General features: G+C 37.4%; 1 protein-coding gene across 2 annotated transcripts in view; it reads right to left on the reverse strand.

Moving 5' to 3' along the window:
* Positions 1-11,353, reverse strand: part of lrch4 (leucine-rich repeats and calponin homology (CH) domain containing 4) — a 74,883-nt gene extending 63,530 nt beyond the window's left edge. The window contains exon 1 of one of the 2 annotated variants that reach the window (XM_028038544.1): positions 10,949-11,352. In XM_028038544.1, the coding sequence (XP_027894345.1) occupies positions 10,949-11,120 (172 nt within the window). In that variant the 5' untranslated portion in view covers positions 11,121-11,352. Of the gene's footprint in view, positions 1-10,948 lie in introns of both variants that reach the window. The other variant, XM_028038543.1, reaches the window with a different exon arrangement.
* Positions 11,354-12,062: the final 709 nt, after the last annotated feature.

Raw genomic sequence — 12,062 nt, forward strand, 5'->3', positions numbered from 1 at the left:
GTTCTCGTAGCTAGCTGCGTTCTTCATCGACGCACGAGCCGATGCCTATCTGTCATCTGTCATCGTGACAGATGACAGATAGGCATCTGTCACGATAACAGATGCCTATCTGTTATCGTGACAGATAGGCATGTCACGATAACAAATTTTGCTGAGCAATTAATTGTCTCAAAAATTATTGCGATAAACGACAATATTGTTTGAAAACCTTTTTACACTGATTTAATGGAAATGACGTAATAATGCATACGATTTCTTGCCAAAGATAGATACATTTTATTTTCAAAAGAACGCTTAACACTGGAACTAATAAACAAAATAAACAAAACAACCAAAAAAATAAATAAAATGGATTCTCAGTCTCCATTAATAAAAAATATACTTGAATAAAACCTAAACAACATAAAGCCAAAGTGGAAATAAATACTACATTCAACCAAAAGACTGCAGATTATGAAGTCTGTATACTATGTTGCACTTCAGTAATAATTAGATTTAAATAGAGAAAATGGGCACATCCGACTACCTGATGCTATAGTTCACATTACACGATTTTTTGCCCCTATTTTCCCCTTACAACAATCTTAGAACTTGGTCGTTCTAAGATTGTCGCTTGCGATTTCATAACCGATCGTCCTGTAGTGTGTTAGTCATAGCCCTCGATTTAAATCAGGGGTTTTTCCCGACTGGGAGAGTTAATGCAGCCTGTTGAATGTGACAGGTAGCCAATCAGAAAGCATGGAGACTCCTCAGTGCTTTCTGAGGGGAAATTACAGAGGGGAATCCCAAACAGCTGACACTGCGTAACCGAAGTCCAGCGGACATGGACCTCCTACAACCACCCGCATGACCGCAAGTCTCACAAACAAGGCCTCACAGCTTGTTATTTCTATGTAAACATGACTCCATTAGTGCATCATTTCTACCGGATTTTCACAATATATCAGCTACTACAATGGACAGAGGAACTAACAAGTTCATGTCATCATCTGGGAGGAGGTTACTGGTTTCTCAGTCACAAGCTGGTTGCAAACCTGAGGTCAGCAGGTGTCAGTCAGTTATGGTAGATCTGAAATTTGGTTTGATGACCTCAATATGAGAAGCTACAGCAGCTACAGGAGCTCTGTAAAGGTAAAGGCAAGTCTTCTGAAGTTGGGATATAATTAATTTAATTTCACATAATTACCACTGTAGAAGCCATTTGTTTGTTAAAATTTAATGAAATATATTTGTTCTATTTGGTGTTTGTTGTGAATGACGTATACTCACAAACGAACGAGGTTTCTAAACGTTGGACTAATTGTCCAACGTTTAGAAACTACAGTGGCTGTAATGAGCCACAGCAAAGGTAAACAAAGGTAAAATAACCCGAACAGGTGATCAACACAAAACCACTCCTACCTTTTTACTCTCTCTCTCTTTTTGTAGTTTAAGCACACCTGTTACAAGACAAGCAAAGATTACATTAAAAACATAACATTCAGTCCGTTACGATATCAAGTTTCCAGGCTTGATATTTATTTCTCGATTATCAATCAGCGCTTCCCTGAACACAGCAATGATTGATTGACTAGCTGTATTTGGTGCTATAGTGGCTAACACGAGTAACAGTTTAGTCCAAAGCCTTTTCTGCTAAAATAAAATCTTTAGTGTATGTCAGATACAGTACACATTGCATATTGATCTGTTTAGTTAACGTAAGACTGTGTAGCAGACAGACTTCAAGGTGTAGAAGTTGCATCAGTACTGCCATTATGCTGTACTTGGCTAACGGGAAGATTGTGTTTGTGAGACGGCCACGCACGTGACCACGTAGAATGGGCATCAGCCAATGAAAAGCTGCCCCTCTGGTAAGGTCCATTGGAGATATGTGGAAACAACATTAATGTTTATTCAACATTTCATGCAAAGAATATAGAAATGACAAGGGGAGGAGTTGATAAACCCGAGCTGACAAACCCGGTAACTTTTTAGCTGTTCTTCATTAACGTGACATAAATAGGTTATAATGAATTTCATTCAGTCAGGACTGACACTAGCCACAAGCTTTGCAGGTAGATTGTAGTAGAGCATTGATTAATGCCTGGTTTTAAAATTAGTTAACTGGAATTGTAGTCATTATTCTGTGCCCATTGTTGGACACCACACGGCAGGACCGAAACCGATCGAACCGTTATACCTAGGATTTCTGTCGGCTAATGTCTGGTCTCAGGTTTTGTAAATGGGCAGACAATCAGCCGACAACTCTAAGATTGTGTGGTGCGTGCTGTGCATTACTCTAAGGAAATGAGGAAGGGAGGGTCAGTGGAGAGCACCGGAGTTGAGCCTTTTTTCATTCAGTGTCATCAACAGAAAGAGAAAAGGGCCGGAAGAGACGATAATGTCGATAATTAAAATGAGGTTGATAGTTTTAATTTATTGTACAATTAATTGATTTATCATTTATCGCGACAGGCCTAACTACAGACATTCTTAACATTTTATCTAACATTTTAACTCCTTCAAACATTTATTCTAGAAGTCTAGAAAATAGGCTCAAACCTCATTTGTGTAATATGATTTACTGGCAAGAAATTGTGCTCTTGTTTTGCTTTAAATTTCCCAGCCAACTGGTGGCACAAGCCATTCCTGTCATTCCTATGTCATACTCTTTCAGTAGGAAAACAGGTAAGTCATAATTGTGGGCTTTAACAATCCCTAATGGTGGCTCAGAGATTTTTTTCACGAAAATCAGCCAATTATGATCGGTGGCGGATCGATCGGCACACCTCTATCTAACACCATAAGAAATTTTGCTGGATGATAAATTGTCCCAGAAGTTATTGCGATAAACGATAATATTGTTGTCTTGAAACCATTTTTCTGTAACGTAATGGTATGGAAAATGCAAGAATACATTCTCAAAGATCAATAAACTTTAAATTCTAATGAACATTTAACACCGGAACTAGACAACATTTTACATAGTCTAAATAAATATACAATAGAAGCAACAAATAAAATTTATTATGAAGTCTCTGTAGTACACACAAATGTCCTTCACAGAAAGGCTAATTGAAACCAATACACCAAACTGAAGACTTATCTAGTTTTTTGTAGAAAGGGAGAGAAAACAGAGAAAATGATAAACCATGCAAATGGAAAAGATTGAGTTTAAATTGATCATGTGATTAATTTATTGCTTATTGCGACAGTCTGACGTCATTTTTCAAATCATGGTCATTTTTAAAATAAATACAGAATGAATGAGTCCAAGTGGTAACTTGAAGTGTTTTGTGAAAACACAGGTGGTAAAGCGGGAGTCTAATTGATAGTTGGTGACTTTGTGCTTTCTTTGTTAAGTATGAGCTGGTTCTAAACAAATACCAAGATTAGCCTTTATTAAGATTAATGTCAGTAATTAAAATTCATACTATGTTTGTAAAATTTATACTAGGTTTTCCTTCTGAGGTATGTTTAAATGCGGACTTTTCACCATCCCATTATAATTTAGATGCATCCGTGGACTTTTTTGTAAACAGTGGGAAAAGTTCCTAAAACTCAGTTCACAACCAACTCTCTCTGCATCATAACAGGCATCAGTTAGTGTTCATTGCTAAATGATTAAATGAATACATTCATCCATCCATTTTCTAACATCCTTGTCCCTAGTGGGTTTGGAAAGGGTGCTGGTGCCCATCTCCAGCTAACGTTCCAGGCAAGAGGCAGGGTACAGCCTGGACATGTCATCAGTCTATCGCAGGGCTAAATGAATACATTGCTAAATTAATTTTTAGCAATGAAATTCATTGCTTTTTATGAATAAATATATTCATTGCTAAATAAATGTAGCAATTTATTTAGGAATAAATTGTTAAATTTATTTAGCAATGAACACAAAGGGACCAGTGGTGAGATTAGGTGTGAAATGGTTGTAAATATACTCATATTTCTTATTTATGTATTTCTTCATATACAAATGAGCTTCAAACATATTCTTAATGTAAGAATCAATTTTTAATGTAAATTTGGTTTACATTAAGGCCTTAATTACAGACCCCCAATAAAAACCCCACAGTTCCACACAGAGCCAGTAATGAAAGCATTTGACCCCCAGGGAGAGCTGAGAACATTCATCAGACAGCAGCCTGCAACAACACGATGCCCCTGGGTCCACAAAGTGGACACATCCTACAATGGTGGATCTTTGTTTCCCTCCGCTCTGGGCTACCAGGAAACACGAAGGAAGAGGCGAGCCAAGGCTCCATTTTGTGTGTGTGTGTGTGCATGTGTGGGCGTGCGTGTGTGTGTTTGTGTGTGTGTGAGAACCTTTGACCTCAGAGAGAAGCTGCTCCTTTTGGGGATGGGGGATGATGTCTCTTAAACCTCTGCTGGCATTGTCTTATCTCAATTAAATAACTAAAACACACCTTTTCTGTAAAGCATCATTATGACAGGCCTCTTACAGACCTGCTGCATTTTAACAAGTAAATATATTTTACAGAAAAGAAAAAAATATCCTGTCTGCTTATGTTCAAATATCTTAAATCTGGATATCTGGAGAATATTAATAATTGCTAAGCTGGTCAATAGTTAAAAAAATACATAGCACAACTTAGGGCTGGGCAATGACTTGTTTTTATCAATTATTTGAATTTGTATTTTTTGAAATCTTTTGTGATATTAACCCACCCAAGAACTATCCTCTTGTTTGACAAGCATGTTTTTTTATTATTTCAACTTTGAGTTCAGGTCAACTCAAGGTAGAAATTATTGAAAAATATATACATCTTAAAAGTTTTTAAAGATATTTTCTGTTATTCGGAATTTTCTTTTAAGGAAAAATAGTGAGGAAAAAAAGTTATTAAAATTGGAAATTGAATTTGGAATAAAAAAAAACATTAGAGAATTTATTCGCCCAGCATTAGTATAAATATTAAGTATAGTTTATATTAACAGTCATAGCATCTTGAGTTTGAAAACAGGAGTCATCCAATGTTTGGCTCTGTAATTGAAAATGAAATTCCATATCTCATATGCCACAGCTTCAGCAGTAACTGCAGGAAGAGCACATTTTCTTCTACACCTCATTGAGCTCAGCCTCCTCCTCAGCTCAGAAAAGCTGGCAGGATATCATTAGCTCAAGAAAATGCACAAGTTGATTCTTCGTTATGTAGAAGAAGAAAAACTAAATCCAGGGTTTCCCCCAGTGTATTATAAGCCTGGCGGCCCACCATGCTTTAGTTTACAGTTTCTATGACGCTTATTAAAACCTCAACAGACACGAAATGGAAGAGCTACTAAAGTCAAATTAGTAGCGTTAAATTAAATCTCCCGTTTGTTGCGCATCTCTGCACGCAGTGCAGCGGATTTAGTACATTATACAGGGCCGGTCCAAGGCTGTATAAGGTATGGAGCAGAATTTGACTTGGGGGCCCCTCCTGCTGCTAAAACCATCAGCACCTCTAACAGCTTCTGTGCTAGATTTAGTGAAATCTGAGAGAGAGGGAGTAGTTTAATTGGCCAACCTAAAAAGCAATTGCAGTTTACTAATTTGTATCTGTGAACAAACAGAGCTCAAACTCAAAGATTAAACTCATAGCATCAGACTGTGACTGTGCAATAAAACAATCTAACTATGAAGATTGTTTTTTGAACTTTTAGAAAGTAAACTTGCCAGCTCCTTAAAGTCTAATATTTAAATGCTAAACAATTGAAAATATTTTAATTTATGTATGTTGAACCCATTACATCAAATTCAGCAGCATTGATAAGCTCAATAAACAAATGTTTCATTTATTTATTTGTGGTCTTTGTTAAAATATTAGCATTTATCGGGCCCCTGGAAGCCTGGGGGGCCTTATGGAGTCGCTGACGTAATTCAGATTAAACAGAAGTGCAAATACTTGATTTGTTGTTTTTAAGATTAGTTGTGGGTTTAAATAGCATTTCACTGGCAATGTTTTCCTATAACATATAATTACCCAGTAATATTTTTACATTTTCTGTCTACTTATCTTTTAATATAAAAACACAGTGGACCGCTTCGGCACCCCGACCACCGGGTTTAGCAAGTTTTCTGGGGGAAACCCTGGAATTCCAGAAGCCACAGTCCAAATACTTCTGTTTGGACTTTTAATATAACTCCCGAGTAAAATCTGAATCCTTCCACTCAGTCGACAGCCAGTGAGACAGGCTGGTGAATTTGAACAGACAGGCAGCAGCACTCTGATACAGGAGGAACAGACAGAGCCAAGAAGGAGCCTCTCTGAGAGACAGCAGCCATAACTACCAGGTATGTCAAAGGAGCCCACAACTCCTCATTACTTACACACTTCACCGTGACCACAAACAGCCTGAGCGCTGCAGAAACAATGAAATCAAGAATGGACATCTACAATTGTCCTCACTGAGGAGTAGAAGCCTCCAATTCAAGATGAAGAAGAACAAATGAGTCACAGTGAGTGGCCTGTGGTTGGTCTTTGCTTGAATTGGAAGTGGATCTATTCCTGATACAGATAAAATATTTCACAGTCAAACATATCTTTCCTGGCAAACGTTTTGCCTTCACAATGAAAAATTATGTTCCTCTTTGCAGACCATCACAAAAAAAACATCCACTCAGCAAGACTACACTTTATAAATGTCCAGGACATTGATTGATGTGATTAAAAATCCACTTCCAAACTATTAAAAAACCAACAAAGATAACTGTTCTGTTGAAACTGAGAATGGTTTGGAAAACCATCTGCTAGTGCCTCAGGTTTACAGATTAACCAATGAAAAGCTGAAACTAGAAATGACCTGAACATTCAGGACATTCCTCAATTTATTTCCAGTATAACGCTTCGGCAGAATTTATTACTTAATTTAAATTAATTATAAATTTCTACATAGTTTTTAACCATTAATAGAAGTAGTTGTAATATGTTTCACAGCTTCATCACTTTCTCTCCCCAACATATTCAGAACTTCTTATATACTATATTATAAATGTGAGGAATAAATTACTGTGTCAAATATGTTATTTACATTCCAGCATCCTTTTGTTATCATTATGGATCTAATTGTAAAGGTTTGCCACACTGACACTACGAAGCAGAGGAAATTGCAATATTCAATATTTAACAAATCACTGAACACCTTTTACTCTGACGATTAATCGAATAAAGAAACTGGTGCATTCAGCTGGTTTTTCATGTATCCACTTAAGATTTTTTATAAAATTTTAGAAATGTATTAAAAGATGCAAATAAACAAAACATTTAATTCTTTACAGGCACGACCTGTCAAACATTTAAAACATTGTATTGCCTGAAAGTCAATAACAGTATTTCGTTAGTGAATGCTTGATCACTTGCAATAAATGAAGCAAAAACATACGACAAGCTCAGCTCTTTCTGCTGGCCTGAACATCAATACAGTGTAGAGCTGATTTCTTGATTATTTATTAATTAACCAATCATAATTGGGTAGCAAAAGGTGCTTAATAGGAGATGTCTTTACAGTAATTTGAACCAAATGAAACAACCTCATTTCCGAGTTTTCCTTCCCAAAAGTATCTTTTTCTGGATAGAAAAGATTTACAGACAAAGGTGCTTTTATCTTAAATGGAAAATGTATATATTTCTGGAGAGTTTTAGCCTAGTTACAGCTCTTATTATATTGTTCTTTCAACAAATGGCTTTTTGGGGCCTGTATACTCCAATTAATAATTAATCTATTACTAAATTTAGTTGACAATTATTTCAATAACTGATTCATCGTGATTAATCCGATTAACTGTGTCAGCCCCACTGGAGACATACACATTAACCTTGTGTTGATCAGCCACACTACAGCTATATCAGAGAGTTTCTATCAATCAATTGTATTTGTATAGCACATTTTCAGCAAAAAGGCAGTTCAAAGGGCTTTACATCATAAAAATAATACAAAGACATAGAACACACAGTCAACAATTGAAGCATTACAATTTGTCAAGTGCGATTGCATCAAAATGTTGATTAATGTGTCATAATGTTTCAAAAGCAACTCTAATCAGGTGAGTTCTTAGTCTTGATTTAAAGGTACTCAGTGTTACGGCGGTTTTCCAGTTTTCCAGAAGTTTGTTCCAGATTTGTGGTGCATAGAAGTTGAAAGCTGTTTCTCCATGTTTGGTTCTGGTTCTAGATGCAGAGCAGACCAGAAGCAGAAGACCTGAGAGGTCTGTAAGCTTGATAAAATAGCCGATCTTTAATGTATTGTGGTGCTAAACCGTTGAGTGATTTATAAACGAACAACAGTATTTTAAAGTTTATTCTCTGAGCTACAGGGAGCCATTGGAAGGACTGGGTGATGTGCTCTACCTTCCTGGTTTTTAGTGAGAACACATTTCTGGTCCTGCTAAAAAGCAGCAAAGAAAACAAAACAGTATCGACTGCCAGTTCTCCGTACTGTGAAATAGTTTCTGGGAGTCGCTGGAAACATATTCTGACATGATTTCAACAGACAACTCAATCTGTTAAATTCCCTCAGCTGCTTCAGCTGAGTCTATGTAAATATAATAACATTATATTTAACATAATCTTGGCTATGTACTTCCTGGGGACTTTTAAAAAAAACTTGATCTCTGGATTATTAAACCTTGCTGCAGCGCAATACAAACAATACTTCAATTCTTTGAGTTTGTGAAACCGCTATTAAATTTAAAGCTTGATTATTTGTTTAACTTAATCTGAATTTACAGACACCAGAGCAGATGAAGCAACATTACTGCAGGTAGAACATATTAATTTAAAGTGTACATAATCAGCGTCCTTAGTGCTTTGTGGTGCTTTCCAGGCAGATGTCTGGAAAGGTCTCACTGGACCGGCTCAGGCCTGCTGTCAGCAGATGATCAGCATTACAAATACACAGAAAAGACTCGTCATGCGCACCAACATGCTGCCTTCAGGTAGCAATACAATGTAATCCAGGACAGCTACATAATTCACGTGGAATCTGATTAGGCCTCTGACTGAAGATTATTGCTGTATGACAGTTTCATGACTGTCAGGACATGCAAACAGTACAAAGATGATATTCCACGCCAACATGTGTTAGGTTTTTGAATTTGAACTGAATCGAATGAAACCAACAGTTGTTATCCTGCTAATCCACCTCATTTGCTTTTGCTGCTCCACTTCAAATCTGTGTCTGGCAGTGTGGTTGAAAAGGTGGGCAGGGAGCTGGTACCCAATAATATACAGAGGCTACAGTCCTCAATGCAGCCGTCCTGGGGCCGATTCCTGGCCCTCAGGCCTTCGCTGCATGTCTTCCCCAGACAGGACACCCATTTCCTGTCTGCTTACAGTCACTATAGGCCTCTTGAGCCACAAAAGAGATGGTTAAAAAATATATATAAATAGTTAAGCACAGATATGGAGGTGGGAGTTTGAATCCTTCCCCATTATGATGGAAGGAACTTCCTTTGAACTTCTTTCTCCTCTCTCTACTCTGGATCCATGATCCTCCTTTTCACCTCCTCTGGGATTTTGAGTCATAGTTCAGGTATTATTTGAGCAAACAATAGTTTGTAAAAACAATAGTTTGTTGCCACAGTTACATATTATAACAACTGTCCGGAAGTAAACAAGTAAGAGAAAACAAAAATTCCTCCAGGTGCACAGCATCCAGGACCAGACGGAATAATTGCCCAAACATGCAACGCCTCAACTAAAAAATTATGAACTAAAGTCAAGAAAAAAATATCATCAGAATTAATGTAACAGCTGCTTCAACATGCTGCCAGACACAATTTAAAAATTAAGGTAGAAGTTCAGACGGCATGTAAAAGAATATGTTTGACCACATTTAAAACTCAGAGGATGATTAATGTCAGAGTCACTGTTTACTCTTGCTTTACCACCCACAACATTATACATAAATGCATGGAGATCCTCAGAGTGGAACTCTGGCTCAAACACATTATGCAACTCAAATTCTTCAGAATCTTTGTCATAATCTGTCCAGTTTTCAGTTTCTTAGCACGTTGCCTAACAGCAGCTTATTAGCTCTGGTGACCTAAACAATAAAACTGAATTGGAGGGTTCTTTCCCTTCAGTTTTCTATTTTTATAAACTTTGTACTACACCATTTGAAATCCACAATTCATTGTCCAGTTTATTTTTTTCTTAGATTAACCATTGAGTATCTTTAAAATTTCCCTCACTGCTGTTGTCCATAATCGTCTGCAGTGTCTTCTTTCTCAGGGAGGTAAGATACGAGATAGAAGCAGGGTCAACTTGAGGCTGTCATGTTGACAACTAAACTAGAGAAACTAATTGTTCGAAACAAAACGAGAAAAGTAGAGAGATTACGGTTAAAAACTAAAAACGAGTAAAATCAACAACAAGATGTTGAAAAGAAGAATTCCGAGGCGACCGTAGAGGTAACCTAACAAATTCTGTCAGTTTCTACACTTGTTTTCGGGAGGAAGAGGAACTCGCTTGTTTTTCCTCCATTATATTTTCTCTGAAGTTGTTTTAAAAGAACACTACAATCTAATTAAAAGCTAACAGCTCGCGTTAAAGAAAAAGCGACTATGTTAATCAGGTCTGCGAGCTATAAACCTTCATTATTAAACTTTTAAAACTGGTGGAAACTACATGCTAATGGCGATGCCAGACACGCAACGCAGTTTGCCCCAGTGATTACGTTAACATTGATAAGCTGCACTTATACGATCAGTATACTAAAGTTGAAATACACTAAAATATATATTTGTGTTTGAACAATTAAGCAGTGGTTAAAATCCCGAGAGAAACTGAAACAGCGAAGTTTTTTCAGAGTATTGTGCAACGCAGAGGGTTGAGGGAGGATGTTCCTTCCCCGTTAGAAGAAAGAAGCAGGTGGCGATAAAACAAAAGACGCTTCTCGTAACAGCGAGAGTTGGCTTTTTTCTGAATTATACACAAAAACTAATTAAAAGAGGACGAAACCAACCGACCTGCATGGGTTATGTCGGACAGGTCGTAGTTCCTGGCGCTGCGAGGAAACTCCTTCAGCTTTCGGTTGGATAGGTTGAGAGCTCCACTCGTGGCAGCCTCCTCCAGAGCTTTCTCCACGCTCCGACTGGCCGCTACTGTGGCCGGCAGCTGGGCTCCATCCCCAGCAGCCATCAAACGTGCGGGTCTGCCTCCTTTTTTACTTTGCTTGCCGCGGCCGCACCACTCTCATACCCCACAGGCTCGTGAAAAAAATCCACACCGAGTCACTCTCGTTTCAAACTTCTTTAAAAGTGAAAAACTAAAACTGACTGTCGATGTCAGTTGTTTTCGCTTCCTTCGCACAACGGGAGCCGCTTTCAATAGCGAGCAAAAGAGGCACGACCTGTCAATCTTTCAGGAAGTTGAATCAAGTTTGAATCATTTCACAACAACGTTGCTCCGAGAATACCCATCACTTCAAAATAAAAGTCTTTAACTATAAAACTAATCGAACGTATTCTGTTACTGTTACTTCTCTGTACCTAAGAATTTTGAGGTTATTTGATGATTGATTATTTTCAGATAAAAAGGTCAATCAATCAATTTTATTTATAAAGCACCCTTCATACTGAAAGCAGCTCAAAGTGCTCTACAGATCAATAAAAACAAACAAAATCAAACAATTACCCACTCCAACCCTTCTTGTATACACTCCAACATGTATAAATTAAAAAGTAAAGGACCTAAAGTAGAGCCTTGGGGGACACCATAGTTAATATCATGAATCTGTGAGGAACATGCATCCATACTGACCATAAAAGTTCTATCTGTGAAATAGAAGCTGAACCACTGCAGAACAGTACCAGAAAGGCCAACCAGATGCTGAAATCTATTTAAAAGAATTTGGTGATTCACTGTATCAAAGACGGCACCCAGATCCAATAGCACAAGGACTGAGAGCTTGTGTGAATCTAGATTACACCTAAAATTATTTACAATTTTTAAAAGGGCTGTCTCTGTACTGTGGTTCATCCTAAACCCCTATCAATACTTTTCTGAAATACTGGTGTCATTTAAAAAAGTATTTAATTGAATAAAAACAAGCTTTTCTAAAATTTTGCTTAAAAATGGTAA

This window comes from Xiphophorus couchianus, chromosome 14, assembly GCF_001444195.1.
Source record: "Xiphophorus couchianus chromosome 14, X_couchianus-1.0, whole genome shotgun sequence".
NCBI lineage: Eukaryota > Metazoa > Chordata > Actinopteri > Cyprinodontiformes > Poeciliidae > Xiphophorus > Xiphophorus couchianus.